This window comes from Aulostomus chinensis, chromosome 17, assembly GCF_037954235.1.
Source record: "Aulostomus chinensis isolate RoL2024-O1b breed Wild chromosome 17, RoL_Achi_v1.0, whole genome shotgun sequence".
NCBI classification, from domain to species: domain Eukaryota; kingdom Metazoa; phylum Chordata; class Actinopteri; order Syngnathiformes; family Aulostomidae; genus Aulostomus; species Aulostomus chinensis.
In genome coordinates, this window is record NC_141336.1 from 439,518 (window position 1) to 459,686 (window position 20,169).

A 20,169-nucleotide genomic window follows, 5' to 3' on the forward strand; every position below is an offset into this window, starting at 1 on the left:
GGCATGTGGACGGCCTCGGCCCATCAGCCCGCCGCATCTGGGGGTTCATGACCATCCACAGCTCACTGTCTGATTCTAGCATCATGCGGCTGCAGAGGCTGTAGATGCCATCCAACAGATAGGAAACAGTGCAGTTGATGATACAAGCATGTGAGGATGTGAAGTGATGACCAATGATGTCAACAGGCCAGAAACGCACACGCTAACATGAGTGAGGCAACAGTTGCTCCGTTTACATGATGATGCATTTGGTTGCTCCTCTGAAGTCTGAGACTGATCCCAGGAGGGTGTTTGTCTCTGCTCTGGCACGTCTGGCCCATCAACATTGGTTTGTCCCTCGTGATGTCAATGAAGATCTCTGTGTTTCCAGGTGAAGCTGCCCTTCCCTGTTGACCAAATCACCAACCTCCCCCGCAATGACTTCCAGATTCTTATCAAAATGCACAGGCTGACCTCAGATCAGCTGGAGTTCATCCATGACATCCGCCGCCGTAGCAAAAACCGAGTCGCTGCGCAGCGTTGTCGCAAGAGGAAGCTGGACTGTATCCAGAACTTGGAGACTGAGATCCTCAAACTGGTATGACACACACACACACACACACACACACACACACACACACACACACACACACACACACACACACACACACACACACACACATTCTCACACTCACATAGAGACAAATACACTCACTATATGTATGTGTGTGTATATGTACATATGTGTTATACGTGTGTATGTATTAATATATGTGTGTATGTATTTATAAATGTGTATGTATTATCTATGTGTGTATGTATTAATATATGTGTGTGTATTTATATATGTGTGTGTATGCATGTTGGTATTAATATATGTGTGTATTTATATATGTGTATTTATGTATGTATTAAAATATGTGTGTGTGTATGTTGGTATTAATATATGTGTTTATGTATTTATAAAATGTGTGTGTATTTATATTTATGTGTGTGTGTGTCATGTGTGTATTTATATGTGTGTATTGGAGGCCATTCCTATCGCGCTCCAGTCAGCTGGCTTTCACCTGGAGGTTTTCAGCCGTGGCTCCTCGAGTGTTTGGTCAGGGTGCGACAGGCTGTTGCTCCATGCGACAACGCTCAGCCATGTTTCTATAGCAACACAAGCACGGTGCAGGACCTTCACTGGGACTGTAGAGGGACGCCAACCAAAAGTACCCCTGTGACAAGTCTGACAAGCCTTACCAAGATGTTTCTTCCAACAAACGGGTGTTGTTGTGTCTTTGCAGGTTCATGAGAAGGAGAAGCTGCTCGGTGAGCGCGACCAGCTGAAGTTGTGCATGTCGGAGCTGCGGCGCGACCTCTCCTTCCTCTCCCAGCAAGTCTGTGTCCACGTCCAGGCTGACCAACCTCCTCCTCATCCCTCCACACCACACCTGCCTTCTGCTCACAAGGCCTCGTCCCAGCCCAGGTCACTTGACCTGACAGAGGGGGGTTCCCATCAGGGGGGCCTTGAGGTCAGGCAGGCGGCGGTGGAGGTGGTTTGTCAGGAGGAGCAAGAGTGCCCTCTGCTGTTTGAAATCACCAAGGAAGTATTAAGTTCTTCTGTCACGGTGGATTTCTGTCAGGAAATGACTGAGAAGTGCACAACGGAGGAACCCCAGAGACACCACTGTACCTGAAGTCTGGCAACTGTTATTTTCTAATATCTTCCAACTGTACTTCTCAGTACTTTGATATTTTTGAAATGATTACCTCCCAGCAATACTAGTCCACTGGCAGCTTTCTCTCTCTTCTTCCTGGTCTTTCTTATTCAGATGTTTCCCGTCAGCTTCCCTTGCTCCTCTGATCATCACAGGAGGTTCCACTCAGGGATTTATCAGAATGTTCACTCCTGTCTCTATGTGCTTCGCGTCCCTAAACCTTGATAAGTATTCCAGTGCATTGGGAACAACAGTTTGAAGTCAGTTGCTTCTGTTTGATGTCAGATGGTTTTAATTTCCCACATCAGCTGCTTCTGGTTCATTCTCCCGCCTGCTTCATTGTCCTGGTGGTTTGTGGTACGATTGTGGTATTTGTGTGGACAGTTAGTGCACTGAGCTGGAGCCAAGCAGGAATGGAACACATTTCAGTTTCCAGTCTATGTGTCGGTATGAACTCATGCCCGAACCGAACCGGTCCCTGGGTGTGTGAGCCCCAGCTGACGCAGTCACCTTTCATGCATGTGCAGATGCAGCAGCAACAATGCTCTGCAAATTTTGCAAGCTTTTTCAGTGGAAGGAATGTTAAACCTACTGAGAAGAGAGATGGATGATTCCAAGCCCTCGATCCCTGGGTCTGAACCTGGACCTTGGTCTGGACCTGGGTCTGGGTGATCAGTTGTGTCTCATCCCCAAAGGTGATTGAGGGCCTTTGCCTGTGTTTGGTGGTGCTGGTTTCATGGACACACACACACACACACACACACACACACACACACACACACATAATAATTAATAATTATAATCATAAGAATTGTGGCATATCAGTGTATTATCGTCGTGATATTGACATCTCAGGGAAAAGTTCAAGGTCGTGTTTGATCGACTGACACTGTTTCCTGTTTGGACACTAAAAGGTTAATAATCTAAAATATCAAAGTGGGTATTTTTTGAAACGGGTGTGAAGCATACATGACCCCTGTTGAATGGGGTAACCCTAGGAACACACACTGGCACAGTCCTTCAAACATCAGTACACACAAGCCAGAACTGGTCTTTTTGCTGAATGTTTTATTGTGTTTTATGTTATGAGAATGTAGTATTTGTACGAACAGTGATCATGTTCTTGGCTACGGGAAGTATTGGCTACAGGATATGCTTGTCAACCATCAAACACACATTTGTGGAGGCAAAACTAATCATCCCTGAGAAGGTCTGCCATGATGTTGAAAACAAACACTCTGGTGGGTTATCGATCAAGGGAGATGCCAAATTCATCTGCTGCTGAAAAGTCAATGAGGCGTCACGTGGCAGCCAGAGCGCAGAGGCGCTGTCAGCTGGGCACCATTGGATCTTCAGTCGGCCCAGGTCAGGTGATGTCACTGTCAGCTGATGGATGTTAGCACAAGGATGCTGCGACCAGAAGCAGGATCTCAAAAACGCTATGAACTCAAATGAAGCTGCTTATGCTTGGACACTGGAGGCAGCCATGACATCACCAGTGATGATGTCACTGAAATATGCTGCTCAGCTGTCTGTGTAGGTTCTCATTCATCCAGGTCATCGTAGATCGAAGCGAAGTAAAATCTGGTCAACTGGACGTAAGTTTATCTTGAAGACGTTTCACCTCTCATCCGAGAGGCTTCTTCAGTTCTAGTGAAGAGTGTGGAAACTCCAGCTTATAAACCTATGTGGGAGTGGTCAGTGCTATTGTGGTGGAAACGACCCTCCCGAGACTCACCTGGCCTCCCCAAACGACAGTCGTTGTGAGCTGAAGAAGCCTCTCGGATGAGAGGTGAAACGTCTTCAAGATAGACTTACGTCCAGTTGACCAGATTTTACTTCGCTTCGATCTATGCTGCTCAGCTGTTTTTCATACACTTGAACTTGTACTTATTGGGCGTGTCGATAAATGGGTTCTCTTCTTGCTCAGAGGTAGCTGGTCAACTTTTGTAATTTTAGTGTTGACAGTGGTCCATTTATGGGTCTGCCTATCGTTCTGTTGTGGTCTTTTACTTCAGTGGATGTGAGCACGTTTTCACGTTCGTGTGTCTGCTTTGTTCTGAAGAGGCATAATTAAGACACATCATTAAGTTGAATAGAAGAACAGTTTAAGGTCTTTTTTTTAGATTTTATCGTTTAAAGTGTTGAGGAATTTGTGATTAAAAAAAGCCTCTGATAAGAGCTGCTAGTTTCTTAGAGGTTCCACAAGTAAAACTAGAGGGAACAAAAGGTTCCATTCAGTAGAACCTACAGAACAGGGATGTGACCCAATCTGACCGTGACATGCATAAATAATTGTCATTACCTGTGTATTCACACACACACACACACACACACACACACACACACACACGCTCATGATGTCCCTGCCTGTGGCCCAGTACGTTACTGGAGTGGAGGATATTTCCCCTCCTCATGTGTTTGGTCATTGGTGTTCGTCTCTTCAAGGACCAGTTCGCCATGACGCCATCGGCACATTCATCAGTTTCTTGTGTTGAAATGAATTTGATGATGTAAAAGTGATGCTCACATGCACATGTCAGTAAAGCAATACGTACATCATATATGATCAAACTCTTATTTGATAAGAGATGTACACTGAGTTGCCGGATATCGGCTGATATCTATGCTCAAACAGAGGCCCCATCACACTGGCGTCACCATGGCAACAGCAGAACATATTCCCCGTGATTGTGATGAGCAACCTTCCATTTTTGCAAGTTGATGATCATGTTTTGTTCCCAGAGAGACACAGCAGCCCCCTGGACAACATCCAACATGGACGGCAACGTCAATGCCAAACCAGCTGGGTGTGAGTCGTGTGTGGGCTCATGCCAGTCTTCAGGTGCGCTGACGTGGTTTGAATGGAAAACACGCTTGCAGGGTTGTTACATTACATTTGTTTGACTCTTACAACCAGCGATCCAACATCTCTGAATGCAAACCCAGTGAAGGTTTTCAATAATTGAAATTTTCCCCCCTAGAGACGATATTTTAAATATCTCACGCTGACGAGGGCGTCAGGGACAGGAAGACCAGAATAGTCTGGAATGTGATTTGGAGGTGTCTTTCAGTCCTGGGTTTATCCACCTGGATGCGTCTTCTTCTGGATCAGGCCTGGACACCACACCTTTCCAACCTTCTGCTTACATCCTTGTAGATTTTGGAAGTATGTTTTTATGTCTTTTTTTGAGAACCTGCATATACGATTTTGACGTGGATGATTCCCCATTTTGATCTCTGAATGACGTGTTTGGATTTTTGTAAATATTGTGCATGCGTTTATTTGATATGAAAAAGGTTTTAAAGAAGAAACTGAGTTTTTTCTAAGTACCTTTTTGTTGAGAAATAAAACAAAAAGCATGAATTTGGTTTAAATTTTGACTTGCTACAAAACGTTTGGTGTTTTCTTAAGAAGCATTTAATCAGAATATAATATAAATGTTCAGAACTTCTCATGAAACGACTTACTGTAATAACTGTACACAATTACACCGAGATTGTAATCAAGACTTAGACTCAGACAGAGTATTTTTACGTGTACAAAGTCCACATGACAGAAACAAAGCGCTCCTCTCAGGAATCTGCTTCGTGATCCATCAAGCTGTTTCTCTACCACCCAGCAGCAAAGATCCTTTCCTCTTCCTGGCCGTGTAAGCCAGGCCAAGGTGCTTCAGCACTGCATCCTCCTCCTCCTCCTCCTCATCATTATCATGGCTGACTGTTGAAGATGCTGCATCATTGATACTGTGGCCGGGATGTTAGCCTGGTCTCTTCATTTCTTCATGATAGAGGAGATATCCAGAAACACACTCTGAGAGAGAGAGAGAGAGAGAGAGAGAGAGAGAGAGAGAGAGAAATATAAACCAGAGTGTATACACACACACACACACACACACACACACACACACACACACACACACACACACACACACATTTCCCTGTAATAATGTCTCTGACCGAAAATGGATCAAAGCATAAGAGCCGTCAATCAGCAACTCAACTCCAGCTGCTGCTGTACACGTCTTATACATGTCACATATACGCCACATACAGGTCATATCCAGGACATACATGTCACATACAGGTTCCATACACGTCACATACATGTAACACACATCACATGCACATTCCATACATGTCACATATATTTTACAGAGTATTGACTCCCAACATGCCCCTGCAGACTCCAGGGGGTCTGAGGGAGGTCTCAGTCCTCAGACCCCCTGACCCTCAATCCCCCAGACTAAAGACTCGGGACCCCAGACCCAAGACCACAACATAACTTATCAAATCAATACAGCTACTTTTTGAAACTTTTTTTTTTTTACTTCATTTGGCACATTTATGTACACAATCTAGTATTCTAAGTGAATTCTACTTTTACAAGTTTATAACTTGTCAGTTTATTTTTAAACTGTGTTGTATTTTCCTTTCTCTCTCTCTTTATCTCTGTCCCTCTCTTTCCTTCTGTCTCTCTGTCTTCCTCCATTCTCTGTCTTTGTCTCTGTCCATCAGTCTCTCCTCCTTTCTCTCCCTCTTTATCTCTGTCCCTCTCTTTCCTTCTGTCTCTCTGTCCTCCTCCATTCTCTGTCTTTGTCTCTGTCCATCAGTCTCTCCTCCTTTCTCTCCCTCTTTATCTCTGTCCCTCTCTTTCCTTCTGTCTCTCTGTCCTCCTCCATTCTCTGTCTTTGTCTCTGTCCATCAGTCTCTCCTGCTTTCTCTCCCTCTTTATCTCTGTCCCTCTCTTTCCTTCTGTCTCTCTGTCTTCCTCCATTCTCTGTCTTTGTCTCTGTCCATCAGTCTCTCCTCCTTTCTCTCTCTCTTTATCTCTGTCCCTCTGTTTCCTTCTGTCTCTCTGTCTTCCTCCATTCTCTGTCTTTGTCTCTGTCCTGCTCTCCTGCTCTCTCGCCGTCCCCACTGATCCTGGATCTGCTCCACCTTCCTGCTGGTAAAGGAAGGTTCTGGTGGCTGCTGTTGCAGGATGTGCTGCTGATGGAGAATTGTTGGGTGGAGGTTCATTGAAGGAGGGAGGTGCTGGACCTGCTCTACTTGGACAGAGTCAGGACAGGACTTTGGTTGGGGTTTGGTGCCACTAATAAAACTGACTTGACTAAAGTGAAGGTGATAATTCTTCCATTAATTTCATTCATCACCACTTATTTGTGGCTATTTACAGTGTTGCATTGCGAACGTCTTGGAGGCAAGGTGTCATCTGCCTGTGGCCGTGTTCACACTGCATGTGAAGTCAGTCTGGATCTCTTATTTGTATGTGTTTATCCCCTCCTTAAAATTGTGAATTTGAGTATTTTCTTCCACAGACAAGGATACTGCTACTGCTGTTGTACTACCACAATGAATGTACTCAGACATTTAATCTGTAGTTTATCTTGATTACATTACAAACGCTAAACTGTTGGCTGGTGCCCTCTGATTGGTCCTTGCTGCTGGTGGATGCTGAGGCCCATCAGTTACCACAGTGTGACTGGCATTGCAGATGCAACATGGCGCAGCCAAGCTGAGTTCTGAGTGGAAATTCAAGGTCAAGCCACATTTGTAAACTATGTAAGACCAAACCAATAGGAAGCCACAACAACCAACAGACCTTCTCAGACTCTTAAACTCAACTCCATCAACATAGCTGGAGGAAGTTAACGAAGGGAAGCAACTAATGCTAGTAGGCACAGCTCCAAGCCCAGGACCAGGCTGCAGCCTCTCCTGCCCTCCACTCCTGCTGCTCATCAGCCACAGCTGACACACAGCAGCTCATGTTCAGGAGACGTTCACTGTTCCTCTTCCAGTAGGAGGACGTTTTATTTATTCAGTTATTTAGAGTACTTTAAGAGCACATCCAGTAACCTAGTGCAATTAGGGGGAGACTGTAAGAGTAGTATTTTCTGTAAATATGAAACTCAGGGTGGCACAGTGCACTACTACTAAGGGGGTCATATGATCTGGTGGACAAGATGGCTGCATTGTTTTGCTCTCCTCAACCTGACTTATAAAGTTTGCTTTTACAAACCGTTACTGGAATTAACTGGTCAATCTCAATTTATAACTGCTTTATTTACCACAATGTCTGACTTAGGCAAGAAATCAACAGCGTCTATCACTATAAAAGGGACACGTGCAGATGTGGAAGCCATAGCCAACCTTGTGGTCGAAAAGCAAAGTGTTTATCTTGAAACACGTTTTAATCAACTGGAACAAATTGGGAAAGATACTGAAGAGAAATTGTGCACTATACAAGCGGACTTCACGACCTTAAGAGGGAGTATTGTGGCTTTTAAGGCAGAAATAGGGAAAATGAGATCCGAGGTGAGAGGCAATTCTGCTCGGTTGAGCAACCATGAGTTAGTGCTTGAACAGATGCACCTGAAGCTAGCCGATGCGGAGAGTCGCAACAGGAGATGCAACCTCTGCATTCTCAGGCTAGCTGAGGGGGTAGAAGGATCTAATGCCATACAATTTCTGACAAATTCCCTACCGCAGTGGTTTCCCACCTTGGGAGATTTTAAGGGTGAAATCATGAGGGCACACCAGATAGTGATGCCAACAACAATAGAGCAAGTCCTCACACCATGATTTTTAATGTTTTCATTCATTTTGCGGGCAGCGAGAAAGACATCAGCTACAGTAAATGGGCAGAAGAATCGCTTATCCCTTGACTGCAGTGCCTACACCCTCAAGAGACACCAGGCATTCTCTCAAGCCATGGATCCTTTGAGTGCTACAGAAGTTGAATTCTCCCTCTGCTCCCTGACACTTTGAAAGTCAAAGTGGGTGGGAAAACAGAGTCTTTTCTCTTTTCTAAGGACTTCATCCACTCTCTTCCGGACCTCAACACATTGTCTTCATCAGCTACAAAGGCTCTGCAGAACCGCAACATTCAGTTCAAGATGGAGTCACAGCAGTGGTGATTACTCTGAGACTGCAAGGGAAGCTCAGCTTCCCCTAAATGTCACCAAAAAAAAAAGTGGTGAAACCTGTCCTGCTGTGTGCTCACTTCATTGACTAACTACGCGCTAGAAAGCCTTCATCTTTTGTTCACAATCAGCTCCTTATCACAGGTAACCGGCGCAACTTCCTCCTTGTCCATCCCCACAGCGCTTCACACAGTCGGACGCTCAGCTTCTACTGACTTCAGTGGGGAAGCATAGAGTGGGTTGTTCCACTGCAGAGAAACGAGACGCTCATTGGATAAATGCTGGGCTTTGTCCCGCCCATCGGACGCTCAGTGTCTCTGGGGGTCTATGGGGCAGTGGGCTGGCCCGGACTATAAGTTAGCACTGAGGGTGGCATTAACAGCCCAGTTAGCTAAGCCTGTTTGGACTATGGAATGACATTTGTTTCTCCTCATTTTACGTGAACTACGCTCGGAATATATACAGGTTTTGTTTTGGGTTTTTTGGGGATTTCCATTTGGTCCTGGGACCTGCTACACAATCTTTTTAGTTTTTGGACTGCCTCTTCCTTTATTGAGAGGTGAAGAGTAAGAATAGCCTCAACTTTTGTTTAAGCCTGCACAGTTATGAATGCTAGCTGACTTCAGTTTTGGTATGGCTAGAACTAATGTTTGCAAAACTGATGTTGCTCTGCTGAATGTAATATTATTTAGTTATGGTTTGTTATGCTTAAATTAGTGACAGGTCGTTGGATTGGGCTTTGGAATGTTGCTGCCCCTTGTCCATACATGATTACGGATCAGCTAAATGCTAAATTGTTTGCCTGCCTAGTTTTGTCCCATTCCATGTCTTTTCGTTGTCTACAGGGGATAGGCGATGTTGCATGATGTCAAATCTTAAATGTTATGTGTGCCATGGAGGAAGGCCGTCAGCTTTAAGTGCTAGGCTTGGGATTATTGGGTCAGGTTGTTGCCAATATTTTCAGTTGTCTTGCTTTCTTATGAGGACTGGTCAATACAATAATGGGTGATGTGTCTCTCTCAGTATGAACGCTAGTGGTTTAAACACACCATATAAGTGCACTCGTGTTTTATGACTGCTTTTGAAAAAGTCAATCTCGCACTTTAGCAGGAAACTCACTTTTAGATCATGATTAGAAGGGCCTTGCTAATAGATTTTACCGTGTCATTGCGTCTACGTCAGTTGACATGACAACTAGGGGAGTGGCTGTGGTAGCTAGACGTAATCTTCCGATCAAAGTGCTGGACATCAGGACTGATACTGTAGGCAGATTGGTATTATTGTCACGATCCCTGTCTTGTGCTTCCTGTTTTACTTTGTAGTCATGTCCTGTCTTCCTGACCGCCCTCCTGTGATTACCTTATGTGTCTCACCTGTGTGATTACACCACCTGTGCCTCATTTCCCTTATGTATTTAACCTCTGTGTTTCCCCTTGTCCGTGTTGGGTCATTGTGTCAAAGTCTATGTCAAATGTTGTTTGCCGCCAGTCACAAGTCTCGAGCCTCCAGCTCCAAGCCTCCAGTCACCGGTCCCCCCCCCACGTCTGTAATAAACTGTTTGTGAACTCTCATGCCTCGTCTGCATTCAGGTCATTCTGTCATGGACTGTGGTGGGGGAGTAGACCCGAATGCAGACGAGGCATGAGAGTTCACAAACAGTTTATTACAGATGTTGGGGGGGGGGCGACCGATGACTGGAGGCTGGAGACTTGTGACTGACGACAAACAACACTTGACATAGACTTCGACAATGACAACAATTCAACACAGTGCACTTTGACACAATGACCCAACACGGACAAGGGGAAACACACAGGTTAAATACATAAGGGAAATGAGGCACAGGTGGTGTAATCACACAGGTGAGACACATGAGGTAATAACAGGAGCGAGGACAGGAAGACAGGACGTGACTACAAAGTAAAACAGGAAACACAAGACAGGGATTGTGACAAATATTGATAATTATTATTGATTGCTATCGTTGTGATTGATAATACTACTTTGCTTCCCATTGCCCTATCAGACCATAAAGGAGTGTTCTGTCGCACCTCTCAAATATACTTATCAAAACGGGCCAATAGATGGCGCTCCATTATTAAAGAATGAGGACTTTAAAGTGCAATTCTTATCTCAGTTGGATGAGTTCCTTTCCTTTAATGTGGGTTCAGTGGACAAGTCTAGGATACTGTAGGATGCAGTGAAAGGCTTTATTCAAAGTAATGTCACACTATTCGCTTCCAATTTTCTTAACGCAAAATCCGTCAATTTACGGATCCTTGAAGCTGAATTTCCCAAGCTAGACTGTCTTCTGTAAAGTGACTATAAAAGATAAAGGACATTAATGACATTTTGAAACAGCAATCTGAATTCTTATTACACAGAATAAGACAGAGGTATAATTTTCATGGATCCAGACCGAGCCATATACTGTCCATGAAAATAACATCTAACGACAACTTTGCTGACATCCCTTGAATTAGAACACTGGAAAGCTGCATTACTACAGACCCTTAAAAGATTAATAAAAGTTTGGGGTTTTTATTCCACTTTATACCAATCCGAGGGCCATCTGGACAAAAATAGATGTGAGAACTTTCTTAGACAACTAGATCTACCATCACTATTAGTAGAAGACTCCTTGAGCCTTGATAAACCCTTCGTCATAGTCGTCGTCGTCTTCCTCCTCTTATCTGCTTGGTCCGGGTTGTGGGGGCAGCAGCTTCAGCAAGGAAGCCCAGACTGTCTTCTCCCAGCCACTTCCACCAGCTCTTCCGGGGGAATCCCGAGACGTTCCCAGGCCAGCCCAGAGATATAATCCCTCCAGCGTGTCCTGGGTCGGCCCTGAGGCCTCCTCCTGGTCGGACATGCCTGGAACACCTCCCGAGGGAGCCGTCCTCACCAGATGCCTGAACCACCTCCACTGACTCCTCTACCTGGAGGAGCAGCAGCTCTACTCTGAGTGCCTCCTGAAGGACGGAGCTCCTCACCCTGTCTCTAAGGGAGAGCCCAGCCTCCCACGGATATATTAGAAATTCATTCAATCTCCCAAGTTCCACTTTCCTTTTTACCTGCAGATCAGATCAACCATTAAAGCATATGGCATTCCTTGGCGGCAACTTTTACCCATTCCTCCCCTGAGCAGATTGATATCAATGCAAAATGAGACCAAGGGTATGGTGTCTGTGTTGTACACATTTACCCTAGGATCTCATACTCTGACTTGCCTGACAGATTATGGAGGTGAGACTATCCTGCTCTGGATCCAGAATTTGATTTGGAGGACTTCGGGAAAGTATAACGCAGGTATCATGTAACCATCAACAGATGCATTTTAATTTCACACATAGAACTTATTTAACCCCTCACAAACTTTTCTATATGAAACTGATAGACTCTCCCTTGTGTTCCAAGGGAGTGTGGTGAATCTTTAAGTCTTACTGGGGTAACCCTAGAACCTTAATTATCATCACCCCTTATAACAAACATTTGAATAATTTCCCCCCTATTTGATGAGTATACTTGTATGTGTGTGTGTGTGTGTGTGTGTGTGTGTGTCTATGTGTGTTTGTCTGTATCTTTGTGTAGGTTTGTTATCTATATCATTCCCACTATGTTTTTGATGCATCCCCCTTGCGTACAGGCAGGTGTGCATTGGGCCACTTTGTCATTTTTCTTTTCTTTTTCCTTCCTTTCCATATTACATGTTAATGGTTCTATGTTAGTTTGTTTTGTGTATGTAGATGAGGGGGCTATTGCTTTTATTTTATGTCACAAATCTGTATTATATTTTTTCATTTAATTTTGGATGCATAATTTGGTGACAAATGGCTGACCCTACACTTTTCGTGCTCACTTCATATTGTATTGTATTTTTGTATTTTGATGTGTACTTGCTAGATAAAAGAAATGGTCACAAAAAAGGGCCAGCCCGGTGGAGCAGTGGTCCTCACTGTGGCCCCCCATCAAGAAGGTTGTGGGTGGAGCCCCGGCTGCAGCACGGGGTCTTTCTGGGTGAGTCTCCATGTTCTCCCTGTTCCTGCTGGGTTCTCTCTGGTACTCCAGCTTCCTCCACAGTCCAAAGACATCAAGAGGGACCAGGTTAATCCAGACTCTAAATTGACCGTAGGCGTGGCTGGGAGAGCCAATGGTTGTCTGTCTCTATGTGTTGGCCCTGCCATGGACTGGTGACCTGTCCAGGGGGAAGGCTGCTGGGATAGGCTCCACCCCCACCACCCTCAACAGGAGGAGAGGGGGAACAAAGAGGGATGGATGGATGGATGGATGATGGATGGATGGATGGATGGATTGATGATGGATGGATGATTGATGATGGATGGATGATTGATGATGGATGGATGGATGATTGATGATGGATGGATGATTGATGATGGATGGATGATGGATGATTGATGATGGATGGATGATTGATGATGGATGATTGATGATGGATGGATGATGGATGATTGATGATGGATGGATGATTGATGATGGATGATTGATGATGGATGGATGATTGATGATGGATGATTGATGATGGATGGATGATTGATGATGGATGATTGATGATGGATGGATGATTGATGATGGATGATTGATGATGGATGGATGATTGATGATGGATGATTGATGATGGATGGATGATGGATGGATGATTGATGATGGATGGATGATTGATGATGGATGATGGATGGATGATTGATGATGGATGGATGATTGATGATGGATGATGGATGGATGATTGATGATGGATGATGGATGATTGATGATGGATGATTGATGATGGATGGATGATTGATGATGGATGATTGATGATGGATGGATGATTGATGATGGATGATAGATGATGGATAGATGATTGATGATGGATGGATGATTGATGATGGATGGATGATTGATGACGGATGATTGATGATGGATGGATGATGGATGATGGATGGATGATGGATGATGGATGGATGATGGATGATGGATGGATGTAAATAACAGTTTCCACTGAAAAATTGATTTTTATTTTTGTATATTCTGTCGTGTATCTCTTTGACAGAGATCAGTGTCAGCAGGTCCCACTAACAAGACCATCAGAAATCTTACATCAGTGCATTATCACATCTAGCTTTTTTGCTTCGGTCTAAATCAGGTTATGATTCGATTCAGTTTGTTCTCAGCCTGAAATACAAGCGAACTCAAATGTGTCACTCCTAAATAAGTGAGGACTTATGATTGGTCACAGGCATCTGAGGTAGGAGCAAGACAGGAAGTGGTCCTGTGGTCTCCACTGGAACATTTTTCTACAACATTTTTGCAAGCATATGTCTGATTATAGAATTAGAGGAACTGTTGGGCTCAAATTTGTTTGGAGTTTGATCAGATCAAGTTTTGATCTTCCTGTGCCATGAATAAACCAGCAAAACCCATCGGAGCTCATTTGTGACGGGCCTGAGACCACCGCCTCCAGGCAAGCAGTTGTGATCGCACCTGAGTATCACACTCACCTGGACCAAGCAAACCAGCCACAAATGCACCAAAGTTTGATTTAACTGAACCTACCAGGAAAGTGTGAAACTACCATTAATGTGTTCCACATATTGTAGCATTCAAACTTTGGACAGTTTGCAAAATTGATGTTTTTGTTTGAAGACTGGTCACATGTTTTTTCATTCAACTAGACTGTTTGAGATGAATGTATGTTTCCAAGGTTTGTGTTGCTGGCAAGCTGCTGCACCTGGAATTAGCAATACACAGTGGTAGTAGAGTACTGATCATCTATGCTCAAGTAAAAGTACAATAACTCCCTCAAAAAATTACTTAAGTAAAAGGGAAAATTACGATTTGAGAACTCTAATCAAGCAACAGTAAAAAAGTATCTCATTAATAAATTATTCAAAGTACAAATTTATAGGCTTCAAGATGGAACTGCTGCTTTCCTTTTATTTCAGCAGGTTAGGATCACGAGTTCTATTAGTAACTGTGACGCAGGTGCATGCGTCCATGTGCATGCTTACATGTGGCTCCTCTCAGAGCTGGACCTACCAACAAGCAAACCAAGCTGCTGCTTAGGGCCCTGTGCAATTTTCTGCGATTTTCTTCAAATGGAAAAGAAGTCCTGTAGCGATGTTGAGGGGGGGCCTCGGGTGTGACGTCCCCCGACACTCCACCCAAACATTTATTAGGTGTTAGTGGCAACTTAATGGCGTGAAAAAAAAATTTGGCTCAAAATATACTTGATCAAAGAGTGAGAACAGTTTTTGTAAAACATGTAAAACTACTTGTATCTTAAAAACCGACTAGTAACTTACTACCCACCCTCATTAATGCTTAACAGTTTGGGGGTGTGAGGTATTTTAATGATACCAGGTAAGTTTTGTTGTTAATATATTTTCTTGTGGATGCTAATAAACATAAAGTATAGCACAGAAAGCCGAGGACAGAGTTTCTGCTTGTCAGGTGGACACATTGCTTTGTTCTCTTACGTTCAAGTGGTATATTAATGCCAAACGTTCTGGACTAGTTTGGAATAAAATCACAGCTCTTTACTTGCCATTGACATTCTTCGGCCTCCGGCTGGTGGCATCATAGGCATGTCTCCCTGCAGGGAGCCCAGTTCATCTGACTCCTCTGAGGTATGTAACGAAGGGCCTGTGGAGCCACTGATGGATGACAAGCTCTCAGATGGTGGCCTGATCATGAAGCTGGTTTTTCTGGGGTTGGGCAATAGGACCGGACTCCCCCAAGATTCCCGTCGGTCATCCTCGCCCAGGTCTCTGATAGCACTGGGCCTTAAGGTGCTGCTGGACAGTAGAGCTTCCAGATGGCTAGAGTGTGGAATTTCTCCCTTAAAGGTATCCTCATTATGACTCGGTGCATTTCCTTCCAAAGTGGATCCAGCAGAAGCCCAGGCTGGATGATGGTCCACAACAGTTTTGTGGATATCTTGATCTTCAGTGGCCTGGATTATACAGTTCTGGACAGACCTGAGAGGCATCCTAGGCTGGGGGGAGATGTAGCTGGTCTGACTGTGTCCCAGATAAACCAAGCTGTTGTTCCTCGGGCCCTGTTGGTTGGTTTTGAGCCCGGTGTAATGAGGAGGCTTAATGTTTGCCTCTGGAATCACTCTAAAAGTCTGCGTCAAAGGTCTGTTGTTTGGAGAAGCATTGGTCATTACACAAAGGTGGGGTGGAGATGCATTCCTCTTGCACTTGTAAATCAAACTGTCATCTTCTTCATACCTCTCTCCATAGAGTGTCTGTTTGATTTTCCTGATGCCCAGATGAGATATTTCCAGAATGTTCAAGAAAAGAGACACACCAGCAATGGCAATCATGAACACCATGAAGATGGTCTTCTCTGTGGGCCTGGAGATGTAACAGTCTACACTGTTGGGGCAAGGCAGCCTTTCACATTTATAGAGCGGCTCCAGTTGGACACCATAGAGTATATACTGGGCCAGGATGAAGCAAACCTCCACCACAGACCGTGTAAGGATATGAATGATGTACGTTCTCAACAAAGAGCCTCTGAGAGGGGCCTTTTTCACCTTCCTCTGCTCGTCTAGTCTTCTCAGTTCCTTCTCCATTCGCTTATGCTCATCCAAGGCCAACTCTACCTCGTCCATCTCTTCCTTCAGCTGGATCTTTTTCCGATGGCGTTCTTTCTCGAGTGCTCTGATACAGTGGAGGGCATGGCCCATGTAGACTAACGAAGGTGCAGACACAAAGATGACCTGCAGGACCCAGAAGCGGATGAGGGAGATGGGGAAGGCACGGTCATAGCAGACTGACTTGCAGCCTGGCTGGTCAGTGTTACAGACAAACTCTGACTGTTCATCATCCCAGACATCCTCGGCTGCTGCCCCCAGGATCAGCATGCGAAAAATGAAGAGAATGGTAAGCCAGATCTTGCCCACGATGGTGGAATGAATGTGGACCTCTTCTAGAATGCTGCCCAGCAGGTTCCAATCACCCATGGTCAGCTTGTCACCGCTTCACTGCCACATGTCTTTAAACTGTGAAGACACAGAAGCACATCTGGGTAAGCCTTGCATGTAGTACAGTAGCCTACACATAAGGTAAGTGTGAAAATCAAATCAAAGGGAAAACTGAAGCTAATTACACCACCACATTTTGTTTATGATTAGCAGATACCAATATACTGTAACCATGAGATTTAAGAACCGTGGCAGTGTGACTTTACAAGTTCTGACTGTGACCTCTGTCACTGCTTTCATCACTTGATATGAACATACATAAATTCACATCTGCAGACTTTGATCTTGGGTTTCTGACTTTGATCCCTGACTGTGATCTGTCAGTGCAGTGCCAGAAATGTATGTCTGCCTGTTTGTATTTTGTCTCTCTTACCAAACTATCCAATCACAGTGCAACCAAAAGCCCATGAGTATCAAAGTGATCCAGAGTCCTGTCAACTCAGTCTGATGTCCAACCAGTCAATCCAAATCCTGGTGGCCACCTTAGCTCTTTGGTCCACTTCACATAAACCCAGGTAAATTTCATCCAATATCCAATTTTGGGGTCGAGAGAAAGCTCTTCCAAACTCAAGTGAACTCTGGTCCACACCAAAATGCTTGGCTCACTTCTGGGTGAACTTTGGTGTGAAGAGATGTGAAAGAAAACAGACCAAATTAAGGAGGGACCGTGAAAAACAATGATTTTTTGGGCTGGCACATGTGGGTGATGACAGTGAGTTGAGGGAGGGAGGAGGAGGGTTGGGCTGTAACACCTGCATGAAGATACAGGTAAACTGACAGTTTTACTGTTGAATACAACTGCAGGGTTTGGGGAGTGGAAGGTTAGCAAGTTGATAACAACACTTATGATTATAGCAAAATAGTTAAAAACCTCCAATGATTTTCAAAATATTTAACTTTAGGGTACACAGAATCAGGAATAGTACAGTAACAGTAGTAGTACACTTAAGAGTGTACTTAAAATTTAAGTAGAACCATCCATCCATCCATCCATCCCTCCATCCATCCATCCCTCCCTCCATCTGGTGACAGGTCACCAGTCCATGGCAGGGCCAACACATAGAGACAGACAACCATTGGCTCTCCCAGCCACGCCTACGGTCAATTTAGAGTCTGGATTAACCTGGTCCCTCTTGATGTCTTTGGACTGTGGAGGAAGCTGGAGTACCAGAGAGAACCCAGCAGGAACAGGGAGAACATGGAGACTCACACATAAAGACCCCATGCTGCAGCCGGGGCTCCACCCACAACCTTCTTGCTGGGGGGCCACAGTGAGGACCACTGCACCACCGGGCCGCCCTAAGTAAAACCAGAAACCTGAAAAATTTAAGAATGGCTCAGTACTTTTTTAAACAGCCATCAGTTAAGTTCTAAGGAAATGTTAAGCAAACAGGAAGAAATCAGGGATCACCATTTTGACCAGTGTGGGTGGATCCACCTGGCTTCACCTGGTCTAGATCTCATATATTCCTGCAGCTCTGGCTACTCTGCCTCCACCTGGTTCTACCAGGTCCGCCTGGCCTAGATCTCATGTGTTCCTGTCAAAATGAAGCAAACAGCCAGCGACTGTGTCTGATGTATGAACAAGGGAACAAGAGCACAGCAAGAACTTCTGCTTTCCAAACAGCCAACAGGTTGCTTGAAAAATGTGTTGTTCTTATAATTAGTATTACTGATAGTATTAGACATAGTAGTAGTATTTAGTTTTCTCTATAGGAGGCACATTTCAATGTTTCTATACCTTCAGGCAGTCATTCCATCTTTGGTGAGTCTCCCTGTTGCTCAGTGACATACATAGGGAATACTACTGAGAGGATTGTAACTGTGAGATCAGAGTGTGCGCTAACTGACAGCAGAAGTGATGATGTAATTTCCAAATTACCTCAAGTACCTTTTATCTGCACTACACTGTGTCTGAAAAATCCTCTTGGTGATCATCGGCGCCAATGTGCCTCTGCATCTGTGAGAAGGCAGACAGCCAGAAATACTGCATTCAGCTGAAGGAGATGCAATCAGTCAGCTGCACGTCATTTATTCAGGTTTTCTTCCCTTTAGCTGTTTCTCCATCACTGACAAGAACTTCCCACTGTCACGTACACCCCTGCCTTGAGGTACAGTTGTACAGATGTTGTGGTTCTGTGGTGCTGCAGCAGGCTGCTGGGGGAGGGATGGTACAACACCTTTGGTTTTGGTGATCTGTTGCAGTTTACAATCAAAGTAAATGTATGGGCGTGAAAGAAACCCCCAACGGAATGAATACAAATATCAAATCTTATTTTTTGCTTGAAAATCTGTTCTTCTAAGACGAATGTTCAAGGAAACTTGAAAATGCAGCAGCAGCCCCAGCAGCCCCAGCAGCTTCAGCAGCAGCAACAGCAGCCCCAGCAGCCCCAGCAGCTTCAGCAGCAGCAACAGCAGCAGCAGCAGCTCCAGCAGCTCCAGCAGCAGCTGCTCCAGAAGCTCCAGCAGCAGCAGCTCCAGCAGCAGCTCCAGCAGCTCCAGCGGCTCCAGCGGCTCCAGCAGCAGCAGCAGCAGCAGCAGCAGCAGCTCCAGCAGCTCCAGCAGCTCCAGCAGCAGCTGCAGCAGCAGCTCCAGCAGCAGCAGCAGCAGCAGCAGCTCCAGCAGCAGCAGCAGCAGCAGCAGCAGCTCCAGCAGCAGCAGCAGCAGCAGCAGCAGCTCCAGCAGCAGCTCCACAACTGACAACTGAAGCACTTTTGCGCTAACTATGGGCTTCTCCTTAATTAAGTCTAAATTCTTACTTGTGTTGTACGTTGCTTTGGACAAATTTGTCTGCTAAATGAAACTGTAGAATTGTAGAATTGTAGAATTGCAGCTCCAGCAGCAGCAGCAACAAGAGCTCTGCAATCTCAATCATCTCTGAATGCTACTGTCGGCTGAACATTTAAAACAAATCTTTCCACAATTTTCAAGACCTCCACCAAAGTGCTGCGTGTCCAACGTGCCCCCCAGTCCAGTACTGGGCTGTGGTCCGGCATACATGCAACTAAGTAGCCATGCAACCACTCGTACGCACACTGAGGCATTCACACACAGGAAACACACACATTTGACCTGATGGAGAAGCTTTGTGGAGCAAGGCAAGGCAAGGCAGTTTTCTTTGTAGCCTGTTTTCCCCTCCAGTTTGTCTCCAGGCTTCATGGCATCATAACAACATCCTCTGCCCTCAGAGCCTCACATCGACTGAGGAGAAACTCCATAGAAAACCTTGAACAGGGAAAAATGGGAGAAACCTGTCTTGCTGCACTTGCTGTCTCTTCACAATAACAACAATATTATAGATTTGACTATACTTCACTTTGTCAGACAAAACTATTTCATATGAACTTATTCTTCAGTCGCAAGCCTAACAATATTCAAGCATGTCAGCAGCACTTACGTGTTTGTTTGGGTTCCCTCTTTGCATCTTGATGTACTTCAGCATGTTTATTAAAGCATCCAAAGACTTCACTGCAACACTGTGACTACCCCATGGAGCTGCTGCCTCACTGCCTCTCTCTGGATGTGTGTGTGTGTGTGTGTGTGTGTGTGTGTGTGTGTAAGCTTGTATGTTGGA

At 44.9% G+C, this 20,169-nt stretch overlaps 2 protein-coding genes across 9 annotated transcripts in view; one reads left to right on the forward strand and one right to left on the reverse strand.

The window, feature by feature from the left end:
* Positions 1-3,274, forward strand: part of bach2a (BACH transcriptional regulator 2a) — a 38,577-nt gene extending 35,303 nt beyond the window's left edge. For all 5 annotated transcript variants that reach the window (XM_086183215.1, XM_086183220.1, XM_086183216.1 and 2 more), the window contains 2 exons: positions 371-577; positions 1,269-3,274. In XM_086183215.1, the coding sequence (XP_086039341.1) occupies positions 371-577; positions 1,269-1,661 (600 nt within the window). In that variant the 3' untranslated portion in view covers positions 1,662-3,274. The remainder of the gene's footprint in view (positions 1-370; positions 578-1,268) is intronic.
* A 1,868-nt stretch (positions 3,275-5,142) lies between these two features.
* Positions 5,143-20,114, reverse strand: gja10a (gap junction protein alpha 10 a). Of its 4 annotated transcripts, XM_086181994.1 has the most exons (6): positions 19,993-20,114; positions 19,661-19,820; positions 18,478-18,555; positions 17,806-17,912; positions 15,150-16,613; positions 5,143-5,496 (listed from the first exon to the last, which is right to left on the reverse strand). In XM_086181994.1, the coding sequence occupies exons 5-6, from the start codon at positions 16,572-16,574 to the stop codon at positions 5,458-5,460; spliced, it is 1,464 nt and encodes a 487-aa protein (XP_086038120.1). In that variant the 5' UTR covers positions 16,575-16,613; positions 17,806-17,912; positions 18,478-18,555; positions 19,661-19,820; positions 19,993-20,114; the 3' UTR covers positions 5,143-5,457. The 4 variants fall into 4 exon arrangements, with proteins under 4 accessions (XP_086038120.1, XP_086038121.1, XP_086038122.1 ...); XM_086181995.1 differs by lacking the exon at positions 17,806-17,912; XM_086181996.1 differs by lacking the exons at positions 17,806-17,912; positions 18,478-18,555 and having other exon boundaries at positions 19,668-19,820.
* Between the last annotated feature and the right edge of the window lie 55 nt (positions 20,115-20,169).